The following is a 22722-nucleotide window of genomic DNA, read 5'->3' as shown; positions in this document are numbered from 1 at the left end:
AAGAGACACAGAGTGGCTAAATGGATCAAAAAACTCAATCCAACCTTCTGCTGCCTACAAGAAACGCACCTGAATAGTCAGAACAAACATAGACTCAAAATAAAAGGCTGGAGAAAAGTTATCCAAGCAAACAACACCCATAAAAAAGCTGGAGTGGCCATACTAATATCAGATAATGCAAACTTTATACTCAGGAAGGTTGTAAGGGACAAAGACGGACATTTTATATTAATCAAGGGGTACGTAGAGCAGGAAGAATTCACTCTCCTAAACATATATGCACCGAATGAGGGGCCAGCAAAATATTTAATACAACTGTTGACAAATCTGAAAAATAATATCAACAACAACACAATAATTGTGGGGGACCTTAACACGGCTTTGTCAACACTGGACAGGTCAACCAGACTGAAACCCAACAAGAATATACTAGACCTGAGGAGAGAAATGGAAGAAAGAGGCCTAGTGGATATATATAGGACACTCCATCCCCAGAAACCTGGATACACATTCTTCTCCAATGTACATGGGACATTCTCCAGGATAGACTACATGCTGGCACATAAAACATACCTCCATAAGATCAAGAGGATAGAAATTTTGCAGACTACCTTCGCTGACCACAAGGCTCTGAAATTATTTGTGAACTCCAAAGGGACTCAGAAGAAACACTTTAACACCTGGAAGTTAAACAGCCTCATGCTCAATAACCAGTGGGTCCGAGATGAAATCAAGGAGGAAATAAAAAGGTTCCTGGAAACAAATGACAATAAAGACACAAACTCTCAGAACTTATGGGACACAGCAAAAGCAGTACTGAGAGGAAAATTTATAGCTTTGCAAGCACACATCAGGAAGGAAGAAGGAGCTTACCTGAGTAGCTTAATGACACAGCTAATAGAACTAGAAAATGCTCAACAAAAGGACCCAAGAATAGGAAGACAGAAGGAAATAACAAAGCTGAGAGCAGAAATCAACGAAGTGGAAACTCAAAAAACAATCCGAAAGATCAACGAAAGCAGAAGTTGGTTCTTTGAAAAAATAAACAAGATTGATAGACCACTGGCAAACCTAACAAAGAAAGAGAGAGAGAGAAACTTGATAACTCGTATCAGGAATGAAAAAGGAGAGATCACTACTGATATGACAGAGATTCAAAGGGTAATCAGAAACTACTTTGAAAAACTCTACGCCACTAAAAATGAGAACCTGGAAGAAATGGATAAATTCTTGGACTCTTATAATCTTCCACGGTTAAAGGAAGAGGATGTAGCATATCTAAACACCCCCATCACCATTGATGAAATTAAAACAGTAATCAAATGTCTGCCGAAAAACAAAAGCCCAGGTCCAGATGGATTCACTAATGAATTCTATCAAACTTTCCAAGAGGAACTACTGCCAATCTTGGCAAGACTCTTTCATGAAATTGAACAAACAGAAACACTTCCAAATAGCTTTTATGAAGCCAACATCACCTTGACACCTAAACCAGACAGAGACGCTACCAAAAAAGAAAATTACAGACCAATATCACTGATGAATGCAGATGCAAAGATCCTCAACAAAATCCTGGCAAATAGGATTCAATGCCTCGTTAAGAAGATCATCCACTACGATCAAGTAGGTTTCATCCCAGGAATGCAAGGCTGGTTTAACATCCGTAAATCTATCAACATAATACACAACATCAATAACAAGACAAATAAAAACCACATGATCATATCAATAGATGCAGAGAAAGCATTTGATAAGGTCCAACACCCATTCTTGATCAAAACTCTCAGCAAGATGGGAATGGAGGGAACCTTTCTCAATATAGTGAAGGCCATCTACCACAAGCCAGTGGCAAATATTATCCTCAATGGAGAAAAACTGAAAGCCTTCCCTCTAAATTCTGGCACAAGACAAGGCTGTCCTCTCTCACCACTCCTATTCAACATAGCACTGGAAGTACTTGCTATAGCGATTAGGCAAGAAAAGGATATCAAGGGAATCCAGATAGGAAAGGAAGAAGTCAAGCTCTCACTGTTTGCAGATGACATGATACTCTACTTAGAAAACCCTAAAGACTCTATCAAAAAGCTTCTAGAAACAATAAACTCATATAGCAAGGTGGCAGGCTACAAAATTAACACACAAAAATCAATGGCCTTTCTATATACCAATAGTAATAAGGATGAAATGGACATTAAGAAAACAACCCCATTCACAATAGTACCACACAAACTCAAATATCTTGGAATCAACTTGACTAAATATGTGAAGGACCTATACAAAGAAAACTATAAAACTCTGCTCCAAGAGATAAGAGAGGACACACGGAAATGGAAACACATACCCTGCTCATGGATTGGCAGGATTAACATCATCAAAATGTCAATACTCCCCAAGGCATTATACAGATTTAATGCCATCCCTCTAAAGATACCCATGACATTCTTCAAAGAAGTGGATCAGACACTTTTGAAATTCATTTGGAACAATAAACACCCTCGAATAGCTAAAGCAATCATTGGGAAAAAGAATATGGGAGGAATTACTTTTCCCAACTTTAAACTGTACTACAAAGCAACAGTTATCAAAACAGCATGGTATTGGAATAAGGATAGGTCCTCAGATCAGTGGAATAGGCTTGAATACTCAGAAAATGTTCCCCAGAGATACAACCATCTAATTTTTGATAAAGGAGCAGGAATTCCTAAATGGAGCAGGGAAAGCCTCTTCAACAAGTGGTGTTGGCACAATTGGATAGCCACTTGCAAAAAATTAAACTTAGACCCCCAGCTAACATCATGTACAAAGGTAAAATCCAAATGGATTAAAGACCTCGATATCAGCCCCAAAACCATAAGATATATAGAACAGCACATAGGCAAAACACTACAGGACATTACAGGCATCTTCAAGGAGGAAACTGCACTCTCCAAGCAAGTGAAAGCAGAGATTAACAGATGGGAATATATTAAGCTGAGAAGCTTCTGCACCTCAAAGGAAATAGTGCCCAGGATACAAGAGCCACCCACTGAGTGGGAGAAACTATTCACCCAATACCCATCAGATAAGGGGCTAATCTCCAAAATATACAAGGCACTGACAGAACTTTACAAGAAAAAAACATCTAACCCCATAAAAAAATGGGGAGAAGAAATGAACAGACACTTTGACAAAGAAGAAATACGCATGGCCAAAAGACACATGAAAAAATGTTCCACATCACTAATCATCAGGGAGATGCAAATCAAAACAACGATGAGATACCACCTCACACCCCAGAGAATGGCACACATCACAAAGAATGAGAATAAACAGTGTTGGCGGGGATGTGGAGAGAAAGGAACTCTTATCCACTGCTGGTGGGAATGCTGTCTAGTTCAACCTTTATGGAAAGCGATATGGAGATTCCTCTAAAAACTGGACATCGAGCTCCCATACGATCCAGCTATACCACTCCTATGAATATACCCTAGGAACACAAAAATACAATACAAAAACCCCTTCCTTACACCTATATTCATTGCAGCTCTATTTACCATAGCAAGACTCTGGAAACAACCAAGATGCCCTTCAACAGACGAATGGCTAAAGAAACTGTGGTACATATACACAATGGAATATTATGCAGCTGTTAGGAGAGATGAAGTCATGAAATTTTCCTATACATGGATGTACATGGAATCTATTATGCTGAGTGAAATAAGTCAGAGAGAGAGAGAAAAACGCAGAATGGTCTCACTCATCTATGGGTTTTAAGAAAAATGAAAGACACCCTTGTAATAATAATTTTCAGACACAAAAGAGAAAAGAGCTGGAAGTTCCAGCTCACCTCAGGAAGCTCACCACAAAGAGTGATGAGTTTAGTTAGAGAAATAACTACATTTTGAACTGTCCTAATATTGAGAATGTATGAGGGAAATGTAGAGCCTGTTTAGGGTACAGGCGGGGGTTGGGGGGGGAGGAGGGAGATTTGGGACTTGGGTGATGGGAATGTTGCACTGGTGATGGGTGGTGTTCCTTTTATGACTGAAACCCAAACACAATCATGTATGTAATCAAGGTGTTTAAATAAAAAAAAAATTAAAAAAAAATAAAGCAAAAAAAAAAAAGAAAGAAAGAAAGAAAGAAGGAAGGAAGGAAGGAAGGAAGGAAGGAAGGAAGGAAGGAAGGAAGGAAGGAAGGAAGGAAGGAAGGAAGGAAGGAAGGAAGGAAGGAAGGAAAGAAAGAGAGAGAGAGAGAGAGAGAAGGAAGGAAGGAAGGAAGGAAGGAAGGAAGGAAGGAAGGAAGGAAGGAAGGAAGGAAGGAAGGAGAAAAAGAATCCAAGGCAGCAACCTTAACTTATTTGGTCAAAATACAGGAATACAGGATAAGAGGGGGCCAGAGTGATAGCACATTGGTAAGGCATTTGCCTTGTACGCGGCCAATGCAGGATGGACCCCGGTTCAAATCCCCCAAATCCCGGCATCCCATATGGTCTCCCAAGCCTGCTAGGAGCGATTTCTGAATGCCGAGCACCGCCGGATGTGACCAAAAAAAAAAAAAAAATACAGAATATGTGATGAAAGGTTGTTTTGTTTTGTTTTTTAAGTACCCTTGCTATTATAATAATCCCAAACAAATAAAAAAAAAAACAAAAACAAAAAACTTTACATCCTTTATATTGACCACACTAGGCAAGAATCGCTGGAATGGGTCTTTTTGTCTTAGTATCATACTGGCTCACTTATTGATGTCTGCCATTAAAAATGTACTATAGAGGGGCCGGAGAGATAGCATGGAGGTAAGGCGTTTGCCTCTCATGCAGGAGGTCATCGGTTCGAATCCCGGCGTCCCATATATGGTCCTCCCGTGCCTGCCAGGAGCAATTTCTGAGCCTGGAGCCAGGAATAACCCCTGAGCACTGCCGGGTGTGACCCAAAAACCACAAAAAAAAAAAAAAAAAAAATGTACTATAGAATTGGCCACCATTCACTTTAAAAAAATAATGAGGAGGAGTATGCCACACCCCTCTGTAAAGAGCTCTGACCCTGAGACCACAGTTAAAGAAGGGCACCAGGGCTCAAGAGGCCTTAGTTGCCTGTACCCAAAAGAGAGGCCACTGGGATTGAGAAGCCACTTGTATCCACAAGGGAAGGCACTTGGCAGGAGAAACTGTTAGGGCCATGGCATAAATATTATTTGAGACATAACTTCACTAGCATCCTAAGAACCTTTCTTTGAGCCTCTCTTAAAGACCATTCAGATTTCTGTAAACCCACCCTGTCACAAGTAGTTGTGTATGATAAAGCAATTATTTATTAGTCTTACAAATTATTAACTTCCCTCAAACCTATATTTACTGTTAGTCTAAGTGCAGTCATATTAAGGGTTAATATTTTTAGCTCAGAGTTTATGAATTGGAATATGGTCAAAACAATAAAAATATCATTTTCTGAAAACTGACCTTACTAGCAGACTGAGCACAAAGAATAATTTCAGACAAGGTAACAGAGAAGCACAGAAGCTGAAGGCTATGCCCTAGATCTGCAAAAATAAATATGAAGCTTGCCCTCTACATTTTGTCTGGTACAGAGTGAGAACTAACAGTTACATCTGTAATTATGATGCCTTGCTAAGATATTTAGTATGTGTCCTGCTTTAACTGAAAAATAAATGGAACAAAATTTGAACCATAAAAAAAAAAAAAAAACAAATTGCTACTTCCCCCTTTTTTGTATTTTAACCAGTTTTTTTAAAAACTAAACTATCCGAACTACATAACAGTTATATATATATATATATATATATATATATATATATATATATATATATAATTTTTAATGCTACAAAGATCTTAAGCAGTTCTTGATTTAAAAAAAATTTGGTAGAAGCATGAGGTTCGTCTCTCATTTATTTCAAAGGAGGAATTGAAATAAGAATGGGTCAAAATATTGTCCCGCGGCACCAAATCAAAACAGGAGTACAGGAGGGCAAAACAGAACCTTGCACGACAAACGGGAAGAGTAGAACCTGAAGCGAACACGACCCAAAGCAAACGAAGTAGAGAGACACAAAATAGAGAGAACTACTCTAGAGACTAGCGAGGAGGGAGAGAAAGGCCCAGCGAGAGCTGTGGGAGTGTCAGGAAGAAGTCAAGGGCTGGCAGGGCCGAGTAGGAGGGGCTGGTCTCCCTGGGGCAGCAAGAGGCATGGGAGGGTGGAACTTCGTGAAGATGCTCATGATCTGCACTTTGTTAGATTTCCCTGGGGCTCTCAAATTATCCAGGATGGGGTGCATTGGCAGGGGTCTGACTTAATTGAAGTTGAGACCCTTCAACATCATAGACCCAGAGATGGTCCTCCAGGGAGAACAGTAATATTTTAACAATAATGTCAAAGCCCCCTTGTGGAACATCTTTTAATTAATTAAAAATTAATTATAGGTTTTCATGTATTCTTCTGAGAGCAGAGGGTGCTTCCAAGCTGAGCTCAGAAGGCCCAGGGCCACACTGGCAGATCTCAGCCAAACAAGGCCAATGGTTCAAGCAAGGTCCTGAAAAGCTAGGAGTTACTCCAGCTATCCAGGAGCACTGGGGGTTCTCCAAGACTGCACCCCTAAGATGCTGGTGAACTACGGGGCACTCGGAACTGGGTTCTGGGCATGCTAGGTACGCACATTTAACCAATGCACTCTCTTTCCAACTCTGAAAACCTTTGCCTCAAAAATGCTTAATTTAAAGTTGAAGAATTTCTTTCAAGTAATTAAAACTAAAAACAAAAACTGAGAACTGCAAGTGGCATCAAACTATCCCTCTGCTTTTTAGTACAATGATACAGACTAAATAAAGTGTCCATAATCTTTCTCTTTCTCTTTCTTTTTTCTCTCGTTCTCTTTTCCCTCCCTTCCTCTTTCTTCTTCCTTGCTTCCTTCCTTCCTTCTTTCTTCCTTCCTTCTTTCTTCCTTCCTTCTTTCTTTTCTTTCTTTCTTTCTTTCTTTCTTTCTTTCTTTCTTTCTTTCTTTCTTTCTTTCTTTCTTTCTTTCTTTCTTTCTTTCTTTCTTTCTTTCTTTCTTTCTTTCTTTCTTTCTTTCTCTGTCTTTCTTTCTCTTCCTTCCTTCCTCCTTCCTTCCTCCTTCCTTCCTTCCTTTCTTCCTTCCTTCCTCCTTCCTTCCTTCCTTCCTTCCTTCCTTCCTTCCTCCTTCCTTCCTTTCTTCCTTCCTTCCTTCCTCCTTCCTTCCTTCCTTCCTTCCTTCCTTCCTTCCTTCCTTCCTTCCTTCCTTCCTTCCTTCCTACCTTCTTTCCTTCTTTCTCTTTTTGGGTCACACCCAACAGTGCCCCGGGGATTGAACCCATGTCCATCCTAGATCAGCAGCTTGCAGGGCAAACACCCTACCGCTGTGTCATAGTTTTTCAAGCGATTTTTTAGAATTACTTTAAAACTAAGTCTATGACTTATTAAGGATGTATGCCTCTGGGAGCCAGAGTGATACTACAGTGGCCAAGTGGCCAGGGTGCTTACCTTGCACATGGCCAACCTGGGTTTGATCCCCAACACCCATTTGGTCCCCTGAGCCCTGCCAGAAGTGAACCATAAGTACATAGTCAAAATTAAGCCCTGAGTACTGCTGGGTGTGGGCCTCACAAAATAAGTTTAAGAAAGATTTTTCCTTTAATGGGGCTGGCGAGATGCTGCTAGAGGTAAGGTGTCTGCCTTGCAAGCGCTAGCCAAGGAAGGACCGCGGTTCGATCCCCTGGCGTCTCATATGGTCCCCTCAAGCCAGGGGCAATTTCTGAGCGCTTAGCCAGGAGTAACCCCTGAGCATCAAATGGGTGTGGCCTGAAAAACCAAAAAAAAAAGAAAAAGAAAAAGAAAGATTTTTTCCTTTAATGTATTATATTATTCATTTAAAATTAAGTTTGTTCAGGACCAGAGAGATAGCACAGCAGTAGGTCATTTGCCTTGAATGCAGCAGATCCAGAATGGACAATGATTCGAATCCCAGCATCCCATATGGTCACCCGTGCCTGCCTGGAGCATTTTCTGAGCTAAGAACCAGGAGTAACTCCTGAGCACTGTTGGGTATGACCCAAAAACAAGACAAAACGGGCCCGGAGAGATAGCTCAGCAGCGTTTGACTTGCAAGCAGCCGATCCAGGACCAAAGGTGGTTGGTTCGAATCCCGGTGTCCCATATGGTCCCCCGTGCCTGCCAGGAGCTATTTCTGAGCACACAGCCAGGAGTAATCCCTGAGCATTGCCGGGTGTGACCCAAAAACCCAAAAAAAACCAAACAAACCAAAACAAATAAACAAACAAAAAAAACAAATTAAGTGTGTTCTAATTTTAAATTCTTAAATAATATCCATTTTATACACCCTTTGGAAGAAAATACTGGAAAAAATAGAAAGTATAAAGTAGAAAATAAAGATCATCCAGAATATAAAGATTCAGTCAGTGGCTTCCATCAAAGACACTAGGACTTAATCTGAAGTGGACTTAATACTCATTTCAAGGAGAGAAAGTCCAGGAATATGGCATTTGCCTATTGATAGGGCCTTTGATCAGATCTCTGTCATCTCCGAGTGTGGCCCAGAAACATTTGTGCCTGGTTGAGTGATGAGGTCTTTAAGAGAATGGGAAGGGTGACTTCATTTTAGATTGTTGCTATTTGGGAGTTATATAGTTCTGTAATTACATAGCTCAAATATTTATAAAAGAGCAAACAAAAGAGGATTAAGTTTTTGTTTATGAGGTTTTTGTTATTGTTGTTTGAGCCAAACCAGAAATATTCAGAAATTATTCCTGGCTCTACACTCAGTAATGACTCCTGGCAGGCTCAGGGGGCATATGTTGTGCCAGAGATTGAATCCAAGTCACCTATGTGTAAAGCAAGCACCCTATACACTGTACTATCTCTCTAGCCTAAATTTATAATTCAAAAGGGAAAAGTAATCACTCATTTTGGAAGTAGGTAATAGGAAGGTGAGTTCTGAGGGCTGGCTCTTTTGTTGTTTTTAGAATCACATGGAGCTGTGCTTGCAGGCTACTCCTTGCCTGGTGATTGTGTTTCCTCTCAGCTATGTTTGGAAGACTTTAGAGTCAAATATTGAACCTGAGTCTCCTGCATGCAAATCATGTGCTCCAGTTCTTCAAATCATTGCTTTTCCCTCTAGTGAGAGTTTTAAAGGTTTAAAATATGCAGTAGGGAATTAGGAAGGGCATATAGCTTTTATGAATGAGGATTTTAAGTACTTTCAATATAATACTTTCATAAACTTTTTATTACTACATTTATAATAAAGATTTTTATTTCCAAGCATAAAGAAAATTGCATTTGGGAATTATCATATTTCTATAAAAATATTTTCTGAATTTAAGAATATGTTGTAAAAAGTAGAATACAATTAGCATGAATTGATATATAACAAATAGTGTGCTAGGGACTCCATTGTTATAGTTGATAGAAAATAAATTAAATATGACATATAAATTGTAAAGTATTATAGTAAATGAGCTATAAAATGAGTTTGAAAACATATTTTTGTTTTTTAAAAAGGAATTTTTCAGAGTATAACATAGGCCCATGTTTTTTGTTGAAATTTTTCTACATACAGAAAATTTTAATCACATATACCCTTCATTCAAATCTTTCAAAGTAATAATTTTGATATATTTCCTTCAAGATTTTTTAAATATATTTCCATATAGGATGCTGGGAATCAAACCCAGGTAGGCCACATGCAAGGCAAACATCTTAACCACTGTGCTGTTGCCTGGACTCCATCTCTTTCCCTGTTTTTAATAAACATAAAACATGAGTCCATTATCTCTTTTAACCTTGTTACTAAAACTATTATACAATAAAATAAATATTTTGGAAACTGACAAAACAATAAGGCTGACCATAGAAAAATGTTTTGTGAACTTACTTTATATTATATAACTTCACAGATGAAATGACTGAGCAGGGGAAAATGACAAAGACTCAGCTATTTGCATGATCACTGAGTTAATCAATACAGTTAGAACTTTAGTAGGAAATAGGCCGAAGTCTCCTAACAGATATATAATAAACTGTTTAGTGTCACTTGAAACTGTTAAAATCAAATAGAGAACCCACTTGAGAACACATGTAGATTTCCCCAAGGACTGCTACCACTGGGAATGCTTCATTTGTCTGTAGTTCAACTCAGTGCAACTATTGAAGTGAATCCAGAATATGTGTGTGTGTGTGTGTGTGTGTGTGTGTGTGTGTGTGTGTGTGGTCAGGAGACTCAAAAGAGTTAACACACTATGCAGATGCCTAAGTTGTATTTGGGCCTATTTTACTCCCACAGCAGGATCTGGCTTATTAGAGCATCAGATATGTCTAAAGAAAATTATATGTTAGATGCATCACTGAGATGCTTGCTGTCTCAGAGGGCACCCACAGAGAAACAGCTTGGTGGAGTAAACTTATTTTTGTCTTTTTCTCCCCAGGGGTTTCCAACATACAGCTGGCCTTTTCTAAAATAAGGTTGACTAATCATTTACAAGATTTGAAAAGACTAATTAATATTATAAGTTGATTGAAGAACTGTCTATTTTTACTTTGTAAAAATAACATATAGAAAAGCATTTGTTTAGCAGCTTTTTATTAAAATTGCTTTATCCTGAATCACAGTATGACAGTGCCACTCACTATTTATAGGAACAAAGCTTTACCATGATTTGAAACTGGGATCAACCTAATAGGTATCACTGAACTACACGATTTTACACTTTAACAGGTAGAAACAAGAGATTAAAGTACAAATGATCTTTTGTTTCCACAAATGTGTCTTCAAGCAAAGTCTAGAACTAAAAATCCTATGTTCATTCTTTCATTTGACAGAAATAGTATTAAGAAAGGTTTCTTGCAGTTGAAGAATCAGTGTTTTGATAATTGCCACCCCAACTTCTCTATCTGCTTTCGATGTCTAAGAAGGCTCTTTCAATGCACCAGCAGACCTGATTGAGAGTGGAGCACTGGATGGCAAGATGAGTAACAAAGGAGCAAGAAGATTGGGGGGGAGGGGGCTCACATTCAGTGATGCTCAGGCTTTATTTCTGGCTCTGTGCTCAGGAATTACTCTTGGTGGTGCTTGGGGGGCCATATAAAATGCAGAGGACAATCCCAGGTCTGCCATGTGCAACAAAAATACCTCACCTTCTGTTCTATCTCTCCTGTCTGAGTGGAGATAGTTTTAGCAGAGTGTAATTCCCTACTAAAAATGTCACTACTGATCTCTCACTGTATGCCAACTATATTAAGCCCACTAATTACATAGACTAGATTCATTCAAGGACCAAGATCTCCTTTTCTTCTTTCTCTCACTCCTTGTAAAACTTGTCTCATATTATCTTTTTCCTGCCACACATGGTTTTATATGGCTTAGTATTCAGTGCATTTCAGTATCATGTCAGCTTCCCATACCATACCTTTGTCCTCTTCTCTTAAAAAAAAAAATAAAAAACACGGGGCTGGAGTGGCAGCACAGCGGTAGGGAGTTTGCCTTGCACTCGACTGATGTAGGTTGGACCTGGGTTTGATCCCAGCATCCCATATGGTCCCCATAGCCAGGAGTGATTTCTGAGTACAGCGCCACAAGTAACACCTGAGCGCTGCTGGGTGCAGGCAAAAATAAAACAAAACAAAACAAACACACATACAAAATAAACTAAACTCACAAATGTAGTACAATGATGACAAATTGAGATCTTATATTTAAGATTAAATTGATACTTCCTCCCAAAGAAGATTTAATTAGCACCCACACTCAGCTGTTTGAGGGTGGTCTCCCTATAGGCAGAAATTTTCCTGAGATTATTTCTGTTTATCTTTAAATATTATTTTGTTAAGAAGGTAAAGATATGGGGCCGGTGAGGTGGCACTAGAGGTAATGTGTCTGCCTTGCAAGCGCTAGCCAAGGAAGGACCACGGTTCGATCCCCTGGCGTCCCATATGGTCCCCCCAAGCCAGGGGCAATTTCTGAGCGCTTAGCCAGGAGTAACTCCTGAGCATCAAACAGGTGTGGCCCAAAACAAACAAACGAAATAAACAAACAAAACAAAAAGGTAAAGATATAGTTCCTTTTGTTACAATTAGCGATCCAGTTTTAAGAAACGGTAGATCTATGTGAAAAAGTAAAACAAACAAATATCTATATTCAAAAGATTTTTGCTATAATTATTAGATATATGGTTAATTATAGGGAGGTTTGAGCCATGAAAAATAGAGCAGCCTAAGGAGTCTTCACCAGCAACAGAGTATCATTATTATTCGATATTTGGTATTGGTACATTCTGCAAGATAAGGCACAGTCCTGCATGGACCAACCCTAGTTTGATCCACCAGGGTCACTCCTGAGCACAGAGCAAGGAATAGTATCATTATTATTCGATATTTGGTATTGGTACATTCTGCAAGATAAGGCACAGTCCTGCATGGACCAACCCTAGTTTGATCCACCAGGGTCACTCCTGAGCACAGAGCAAGGAATAGTCCTTAAACACCACAGTGTGTAACCCACAAATCAAAATAAAATAGCAGAAATAAAATTGATATTTAATATTTTTTAAATTTTTGCTGCTTTATTTAAGCACCATGGTTACAAACTTGTTAACTATTGGATTTTAGTCATACAATGTACACCATCCTTCACTAGTGCACTCTTCCAGTCATCAATATCTCCTTTTTTCTACAACTACCATCTTGCAGGCAATTTGCTTCTCTCTCTCACCTTCCTTTTTCACACTACAGTTTGCACTATTGTTAATGAAGGGATGCCTTGCCTATTAGTTTCTCAACTTGTAGCAATGAGTTCTTGTCCACAACAATCAGTTCCAACTATCATTATCCTAGTAGGCCCTTCTCTACTCTAATTACACAATGAAATGTCATCTCATACCAGAGACTGGCACACATCACAAAAACCAAGAACAACCAGTGCTACTTTGGATGCATGAAGAAAGGGACTCTCATTCAATGCTACTTGGAATGCAGACTTGTACAACCTTTTTTGAGATCAATATGGATATTCCTCAAAAAGCTAGAAATTGAGCTTCCATATGATCCAGCAATAACACTCCTAGGTATAAACTCCAGGAACATGAAAATAATACAAAAATGCTCTCTGCATTCCTATTATCATTGCAGCACTATTTATAATAACCAGAATTTGGAAACAACCGTGATGCTGACAACAGATGAGTGGCTAAAGAATAGTGGTATATCTGCACAATGGAATACTATGCAGCAATTAGGAAAAATGAAGTCATGGAATTTGCTTATAGATGGACAGACATAGAGATTATTATGCTGAGTGAAATGAGTCAGAGAAAAGGGATAGACATAGAATAATCTCATTTGTGAAATTTAAGAAAAACAAAAGATAGTATAGTGATATTGCCAATATTTTATTTCATCTTTATATATTTGAATTTAGTGTGGTTTTAGGTGTGTCAGTCCTCCTAGTAAATGTAAAGTGGTATCTCATGACAGCACTTTCTAATTTTGTTTTTAGTCCACATTTGGCAGTGTTTAGGTTATTTCTGCTTTGTGCTCAAGGTTTGCTCTTGGTGCTTGGGAGACCCCACAGTGCTGAAAATTGATCCTAGCCTCTTGTAAATAAAGCATATTTTCTTATGCATTTAGCTATCTGTCAACCCTCTTATGATTTTTATGTATAAATCCCTTTTGTGTGTCTTCTTTTTTGGGCCTATCTCGTTTAGATTTTGCTACCTAGGAGCCTGAGAGATAGATAGAGCTTAAGGCAATTGTTTTGCATGTGGGTGACCCCCATTCAACCCTCAGAACTACATGGAACTCCTATGGATCTGTGGAGCATCCTGGAGAAACCCAGAATCATCTGCTGCAGCTCGCAAAGCCCCCAGCAATACTGAGCTACAGGGTGAATCCCTGGCGCTGAACTCACACGGTACAGAATTCTCAGGTTCTTCCACTGAACCACTGACCAGGTCTCCTGAATACCACATGGGAGTCACTTGACCTCTGAAAGAGACTTGCTATTTAAAATGGGTTAATTTTTTAATGTTGACTTCAAGAACTTTCTTCTATAGTCCTTAAAAGAGTCTTGTATTGGGGCCAGAGCCTGGAGCAAGTGGTAGGGTGTTTGTCTTGCATACACTGACCTAGGATGGACCAAAGTTTGATCCCTGACATCCCATATGGTCCCCCAATCCTGGAGTGATTTCTGAACTTATAGCCAGGAGTAACCCCTGAGCATCACCGGGGGTGGCCCCAAAAAAAAATCAGAGCGAGAGAGAGAGAGAGAGAGAGAGAGAGAGAGAGAGAGAGAGAGAGAGAGAAACACATTTTGATGGGATTAGATGTTTTTTTCTTGTAAAGTTCTGTCAGTGCCTTGTATATTTTGGAGATTAGCCCCTTCTCTGATGGGTATTGGGTGAATAGTTTCTCCCACTCAGTGGGTGGCTCTTGTATTCTGGGCACTATTACCTTTAAGGTGCAGAAGCTTCTCGGCTTAATATATTCCCATCTGTTAATCTCTGCTTTCACTTGCTTGGAAAGTGCAGTTTCCTCCTTGAAGATGCCTGTAATGTCCTGGAGTGTTTTGCCTATGTGCTGTTCTATATATCTTATGGTTTGGGGGCTGATATCGAGGTCTTTAATCCATTTGGATTTTACCTTTGTACATGATGTTAGCTGGGGGTCTAAGTTTAATTTTTTGCAAGTGGCTATCCAATTGTGCCAACACCACTTGTTGAAGAGGCTTTCCGTGCTCCATTTAGGATTTACTGCTCCTTTATCAAAAAGTAGGTGACTGTATGTCTGGGGACCATTTTCTGAGTATTCAAGCCTATTCCACTTATCTGAGGGCCTGTCCTTATTGAGGAGAAGAAATGAACAGACACTTTGACAAAGAAGAAATACAAATGGCCAAAAGACACATGAAAAAATGCTCCACATCACTAATCATCAGGGAGATGCAAATCAAAACAACGATGAGATACCACCTCACGCCACAGAGAATGGCATACATCACTAAGAATGAGAGTAAACAGTGCTGGTGGGGATGTGGAGAGAAAGGAACTCTTATCCACTGCTGGTGGGAATGCCGTCTAGTTCAATCTTTATGGAAAGCAATATGGAGATTCCTCCAAAAACTGGAAATCGAGCTCCCATACGATCCAGCTATACCACTCCTAGGAATATACCCTAGGAACACAAAAATACAATACAAAAACCCCTTCCTTACACCTATATTCATTGCAGCACTATTTACCATAGCAAGATTCTGGAAACAACCAAGATGCCCTTCAACAGACGAATGGCTAAAGAAACTGTGGTACATATACACAATGGAATATTATGCAGCTGTTAGGAGAGATGAAGTCATGAAATTTTCCTATACATGGATGTACATGCAATCTATTATGCTGAGTGAAATAAGTCAGAGAGAGAGAGAGAGAGAGAAACACACAAAATGGTCTCACTCATCTATGGGTTTTAAGAAAAATGAAAGACATTCTTGCAATAATAATTTTCAGACACAAAAGAGAAAAGAGCTGGAAGTTACAGCTCACCTCAGGAAGCTCACCACAAAGAGTGATGAGTTTAGTTAGAGAAATAACTACATTTTGAACTGTCCTAATAATGAGAATGTATGAGGGAAATGGAGAGCCTGTTTAGAGTACAGGCGGGGGTCGGGTGGGGAGGAGGGAGACTTGGGACATTGGTGATGGGAATGTTGCACTGGTGATGGGGGGTGTTCTTTACATGACTGAAACCCAAACACAATCATGTATGTAATCAAGGTGTTTAAATAAAAAAAATAAAATAAATAAAAATAAAATAAAATAAAATACTATGTACCTAAAATATTATTGTCAACAATATGTAAGCCACTATGATCAAAATAAAAATTATATATAAAAAAAAGAAAAAAACACATTTTAATGAAAATTTTAATTTATGGTTAGTGAATCATTTTTAGGGTAGAGATGGAATTTGAGCAACATGTGGCAGTGTGCAGGGGTTATTCTTGGTTCAGTACATGGACGTCACTTCTGGCAATGCTCAGGGACCACAGGGTGCTGGAGATTGAACCCAGGATTCCCATATGCAAAGCATGTTCTCATGACTATCTGGTCCATGGCTATTTGTGTCATAAGAAATCTCTGAATATCCTGTTGGTTTAAAATAATCCTTTAAACCAATTTAAAATATGCCTATGCTTATTTTTTGTCTTGTGTCCCCCTTTTTCCAAAAAGGGAGGGTTCTTGTTTGTTTTGTTTATTTGCTTGTTTGTTTGTTTTAGGACTCACTGGCAGGAGTTACTCCTAGCTTTGTATTCAGGATTTACTCTTGGTGAAAATGGACCGTATGAAATGATGGGGATTGAACCCAGGTCAGATGCATATGAGGCAAATGGCTGACTTGTGCTACCTTTCAGTCTACAAAAGAAGAACTTTTAATTTAAAATTACTAGGAAGATAGGGTACTCTTCCAGTAAGAAAATATATAAAGAAGTGGCAGAGAACGTCACAAAGTGTCTCATTCCTCAAACACCTAGAAAGAAAGGAATGTATTTCTTTAGAAATTAACAAAATTCTGAAACTATGTCATCTATAAATCAGTAAAACAGTATATAGCTCATTATCGGTCATTTTGATGCTTTCCATAAAATTGTAGAAGGCTTCAGAACACTTGTAATTCAGGAACCTAAAGTAGTCGAAAAGAATGGGAGTTAGATGGGCTGTGAGATTCAAAGGAGCAGGATCAAACAAATGAATAGATCTCCGTGATTGAACAGAATGCTCTCTATCTGGTTCTGCCTTTGTGTTACTCTTCTCATGTTTAACTTTCAAAAGAAAAGTTTTTAGAATAATTTAATTTCCACATGTTCAAAGGCCCATTGGTTGACACTTCCACTTTTAAATTTGGATTCAGTAAAGGGCATAGATGTTTTCCACAGAGGAAAACTAGGGGGTGGATACTAAAAGGGAGGATGGATTGTAGGAGAGCAAAACAAAATAAAACCCCCAAGTACTACAGCCTTTCAAAAGGCAGAACAGGTATGAGGATAGCTCAGTGGTAGGATGTTTTACTTTAAAGGCATGAGATCTTGAGTTGGATCCTTGGAACCACCCCAATATTAACTAAACATAATTCTGGTAATACTGTCTTTTGAAATTCCAGCAATACAACGAGCTGTATGATCTCTATAGTGAGTGCATATCTTTCATATGTGAAGTCCTGAGTCAATTCTAGCATTACATGTTCCACTTTCCTCTCAGTACTACTGGATGTGGTCTCAATGTCCCCTGAGCACTGTTGGCCTGAGTGTTGCTGGGAGTAGTCTTTATCACTATCATTTGAAAGTTTGGGCTGGAGCAATAGTACAGTAAGTAGGACATTTACTTGCTTTGCATGTGGCTGACCTGATTGTGATATCTGGCATGTCATATGGTCCCTAAACACAGTCAGTTGTTATTCTTGAACTCAGAGCTCAGGAGTAAGCCTTGAATGCCACTTGTTGTAACTCAAAACCAAAAAAAATATTGAAATTTATTTTATATATGTAGAGAAGATTGATGTCACAGGTTCTTTTTATATTCATGCAACCATATTTGTAAATATTTTCAAATATCTGTAAGTAATTCACCTCTGAATGCTAGAGACAAAGTCAGTTGAAGTCACATATCTACAATAGAGACCATATTCTCTCCACACAAATACTCTATTAAGCTGAGGCCAGTAAAAGCATTCTTTCATTCGAACACCAGCTGTTTTTAGGAATCACAAACATACTAACATTCTGATGTACTTTTTAGAAAGCAAAGCAAAATCAAACCAGGGTATTTGGCGAATTCTCTCTCTCTCCCTCTTCCTCTCTCTCTCTTTCTCCCTCCCTCTCCCTCTCTCTCTCTTTTGATGGAGATACTAGGAAATTACTTCTGGCTCTTTGCTCTCCTGGTGATGTTCTGCAACCATATGGGATGCTGGGGATCAAAGTCAGGTCATCTGAGTGCAAGTAAGCACCCTAGTCACTGTACTATCTCCCTGGCCACTGAGTTCTTTCTCTTTGTGGGTATGTATGGCTTTTTTTTTTCATCATTATTATTTCCATGTTTGCACTTTAAGTTTTTCTTAAAATATGTGTCTTCTCAGGGGCTGAAGCAGTGGCACAAGCGGTAGGGCGTCTGCATTGAATGTGCTAACCTAGGATGGACCTTGGTTAGATCCCCCGGGGTCCCATATGGTCCCCCAAGCCAGGAGCGATTTCTGAGCGCATAGCCAGGAGTAATCCCTGAGCATCACCAGGTGTGGTACAAAAACCAAAAACCAAAAAATAAAAAAAAAAGTATCTTCTCTTAACTCGTACCCTTGCTGAATCTGACTTGTTTTATTCTGTTTTCAAACTCTCAGAGTAAGCAGCTTGGTTTACAAAGGAAAAGAACCTTCGTGCCAAAAGAGACTTAATCTAAAATGACAGATTTGCTGCTTTATATCTAGGGAATTTCCAACAACGTACCCAACATGTATGAGCACAGGTTCTGTGTTGTTTGGAAACATTTTCATTTCTCCTTCTAAGTATGTGATAGGATTACATTTATGGTCTTCTTGCTATGAGGAAGGATCATGCACTTGTTATCATCAATAGTCTGAGAATACAATTAGACATGCATCATTCCTAGGGAGAAGTTTGTAAAAGAATAAACTTCTTGCCTTCTTAATTAAATATGCCAGAATGGGGTCTCTGAGTGAGAGAAATGTGGGTCAGAATTCCTTAGATCCAATGGATATGAAGCAAGACCAAGAGGCAAACTTCGAAGTAGTTAACATTTTGGGTTTTCTTCTTCCGTAAGTGGAATTCGAGTGGTCACTGAAAATGCTTTTACTAAACACTTGATATAAAAGTGTTCAGTAAACATGAAAAACTGTATCAGATCAAGTAAATCGAGGGATTAAAATCTTCATGTCCATTTAAAAATATCATGAGAATTCGAGATATAGTACAGGAGGTAAGGTACTATCCTGGCATGTGGCTGACCTCTGTTCAAATTCCAGTTACCTTATATTATCTCCCAAGTATTGTCAGAAATGATACCTGAGTACAGAGCCAGGAATTGCCTGTGAACACTGCCAGGTGTGGTTCAACAGCCTACCCAGAGAGAACTTAGACCCAGGCAGGTGTCTCAAACTCGCGGCCCACAGGCCGCAAACGGTCCTCCACATTTTGTGGCCCTGCCCTAGAGGAATCTTTTTTGTTTTGCTTTGTTTTAGTTGTTTGGGTCACACACCCCCAATGTTCAAGGCTTACTTTTCTGACTTTGCACTCAAGGATCACCCTGACTTTGCCTCCTGTGGCCTGCAAGTAAATTGAGTTTAAGACCCCTGATTACTTCCCAGGTTCATATAGGGTATACAGATCCATTACATACTTGAAAGAAGTCATCCTCCAGTGTCAAGGTAATTTCATTTACAAAGGTGGAGTTAGTAGATGTGCCTAAATTAAGCAATGGGCCAAATAGGTCAATGCCTCCCCCCCCAATTTTTTACTGCATAGTCTTAAAAGTGCATATATTTATGCATTTTATATTAAACTAATGGTTTAGTTGTAGATCCTTTGATTACTGAGCACAATCTGGCTTAACTTCCAGGACATTTCCCAGAAATAACAGAGCTCACTGCCAGATTTTTCTGTATTAATAACATGGCTTTCTGCTTCACTAAGATGATCATTACTGAATAAAAACAGCACAGAAGAAAAAAATTACCAGAAGAAACAAATTTTTTATTAATCAAAGATTATTTCCCAAGAATAATGCAAGTTACAGTAAAATAAGAAATAAAAAGAAAACAATGTGGTTGACATTTAATATGAATTAGTTTCTCCTGACTATTATTTCCAATTACATATAGTAAATTAGGTAAGATTTACTGAGAGTTGATATGAGGATTATTAATCCACAGAAGTTGAATAAAAAAGAGTAGAACTCTCCTGACCATTTACCACTGTGTGAAATTGGTCAAACTGAAAGCATAGACTATGAGAGAAAACAAGGAAAACAAGAAAAACTAGAACAGGAACTCAGGATGCAAGAAACTCTAGGATAGGGTATGTCCACAGTAGCCTGCATAGGATGAATGCATTTCAAAGGAATAAGATGCTTCTGTTCATTTTTATTTATTTATTTTGATGTGAGGTAAACAACTGGCAATATTCAGGGCTCTGTACACAGGAATCATTCCTGGAGAAGTAATGGGGAATATTTGTGGTGCTAGGGATTGACTGCATGCACGTCAAGCACCTTAACCACTGTACTGTCTCTCTAGCTAATATCCCATTTAAATGAGTCCACCTGACTGCCTATCATCTCCCAAAGACCTCTTTCATTGAGATAAATATTTTAATAAGACTTCGTTTAGCTGTTGGTTTTTAAAGTACTTCCTTTATGATTACTCACCACCTGAAAGGTATAAAATAGTATTTTACATTTTTCTTATAAGGGAGTCTGCTGGGATGTAGAGAACTTGAATAATATACCAATAATTACTCAGCAAATCAGGAGAATACAGCCTTAAATGTCAGGTCAACAGGTAGCACTTTCTTTAATACATAGCTAGAAATTGCCTGTGGATGATTTCTTTAGATTTTGTGACTATTTAAATAAAGAATTATTAAAAAAAAAAACAACAACCCAAAACAGTAGCTTTCCTCTTATTTCTGTGTCCTTTGTGGGAATGAAGGATCCATTGTAGTACAATCATTTGAATTTGTTTCTCATCTTTTCTTCCAATGGGAGACAAAATTTTGTGTGTTGAAAGGAATTTATCTCTCAAAAAATTCTATAGAAATGGGCATCCACCGCACATTTTTAATAATATCTTTATTTAAATACTGTGATTACAAACATGACTGTAGTTGGGTTTCAGTCATATAAAAAACACCTTCCCCCCACTAGTGCAACATTCCCACCACCAATGCCCCCCATCTCCCTCCTTCCACACCCCCTGCCTGTATTCAAGACAGGCATTCTACTTTTCTCACTCTTCAACATTGTCATACTGCGCTTCTTAGATCTCAAGCATCTACAGATACCTTGACCTACTGGATCTTATTAGTATAAGTTGTATCTTCTATCTGAAATTTGTCAGTAGAACTTTTCTTCCCACCCCTCTTTTTTTTTTCTTTTAATATTCACTTTCAATTGACTCAGAAATACTTCTGAAATCTGTCATTTGACTTGTCCTACATTATTTCTCCCACAATGTTTTGGATAGTTCCCTTACTTATACTCCATACTTAACTCTTTCTATTCTTGTACTTAAATTTTCTTCCCTTTACCCACTTCTAATCATCCACATCCATCTTCAACATTTTCTTCTTTTTTAATAAGGATCAAATCAGTGATTCTTTGAAAGCCATGCAGACCAGGAATAGAATTCAGGACCTCACATTCCATCCATGTGCTGTACCACTTTTTCTCATATCTCAACATTTAATATTTTACTGAAACATTAGACAATTCTACTCCCTAGGAAGCGTCATCAGCTGATTTCTCTTGCTCCTGTTTTTTTAGCCATCTATGTAATTTTTACAAAATGACAAGCATGCTAGAGCAATAGTACAGTCAGTAAACTGCTTGCCTTATATGTAACCCACATGGGTTGATCCCTGTTACCTTATATGGTCCACTGAGCACTGTCAGGAGTGTAGAACTAGAAGTAAGCCCTGAACATTGCCAGGTGTGCCCCCAAAACAAATTATATAGAGCCATAACTACATGCTATATTATACAGGTCTATAAAACTATAATAAGGAACTTTTTTTATAACACAAACACATTTATTTGTTAATCAAAGGGATGATCCCGATTAAACCAACATTTTAGAATAGCTGCATGTAAAATATTTGTGATAAAGATCAGATAGAGAAATAAAAAAAAAGTATGGAGATTTGCTCATTGAACTGAGCTTTGTTGGTCCTGGTCCTTGAAACTAATTCCCTTCCAAAATGATGGAATTTCTATTCAACTTTTTCGTAGACCCGAGTGCAGGTCACATTATTCATGACGCATTCCACCACTAACTTTCCATTTTCCAGTTGCCTATTTATTGTGCTTTCCTTATTATCCCATTCCTGGTGTTGAGTCAATACGCCATCCTTAAAGCTGCAGACAGTCTGAGTTTTTCTGCCATCAGCTGTAGTTTCCTCAAACTTCTCTCCCAGATCACATGAAAACTCGGTGGTTTTCAAAGTGCTCTCGGTTTTTATAGAGAGTTTATTGCCATCTACGCTGATGATACAATCTGGTTTGGCCATGGCTCCCATTTTTCGAAGGGCGAGTCCCACTCCCAGCTTCTTCATGTACTCATCGAAGCCTTTGCTCTCCGTCAAACGCCATCTTCCTACCAGATCCTGGACGGTGGTCATGGTGGGCTCCGGGAGATCGAGCGAGAGTGAGCAGAGGGCTGCGGAGGCGGCGAAGTCAGGAACTTTTTTTTAAAAAATATAGTTGGCATTGTTGTTCACCTTTACTTCCCAAAAAGCTTTCCTTCCAAGGCCTCTCCTTCTCATCCTCACCTTTCCTAATAGACCTGGTAATGACCTGAGTTGGTAACCATTTATTTTTTTTTTTGTTCTCTCTCTGTTCCTCCTTCCTTCTCTTTCCCTTTCTCCTTTGGTCTCTAGAAGTAAATATGCAATCTCCTGTTAGACATTTGTACTTGGACGTCCGGT

At 38.8% G+C, this 22722-nt stretch overlaps 1 protein-coding gene across 1 annotated transcript; it reads right to left on the bottom strand.

The window, feature by feature from the left end:
• Positions 1 to 21806: 21806 nt before the first annotated feature.
• Positions 21807 to 22465, bottom strand: LOC126013786 (fatty acid-binding protein 5-like). The gene has a single exon (XM_049776992.1). The coding sequence runs from the start codon at positions 22414 to 22416 to the stop codon at positions 22009 to 22011; it is 408 nt and encodes a 135-aa protein (XP_049632949.1). The 5' UTR covers positions 22417 to 22465; the 3' UTR covers positions 21807 to 22008.
• Between the last annotated feature and the right edge of the window lie 257 nt (positions 22466 to 22722).

Source organism: Suncus etruscus, chromosome 7, assembly GCF_024139225.1.
Source record: "Suncus etruscus isolate mSunEtr1 chromosome 7, mSunEtr1.pri.cur, whole genome shotgun sequence".
Classification (NCBI taxonomy): domain Eukaryota; kingdom Metazoa; phylum Chordata; class Mammalia; order Eulipotyphla; family Soricidae; genus Suncus; species Suncus etruscus.
Note: the sequence above shows the minus strand (reverse complement) of the source record. Positions and strands in the feature narration are given on the sequence as shown.

What these genes read in the sequence shown, in the direction of transcription:
- LOC126013786 (XM_049776992.1), bottom strand. Translation starts at nt 22,416, where the DNA reads ATGACCACCGTCCAGGATCTGGTAGGAAGATGGCGTTTGACGGAGAGC.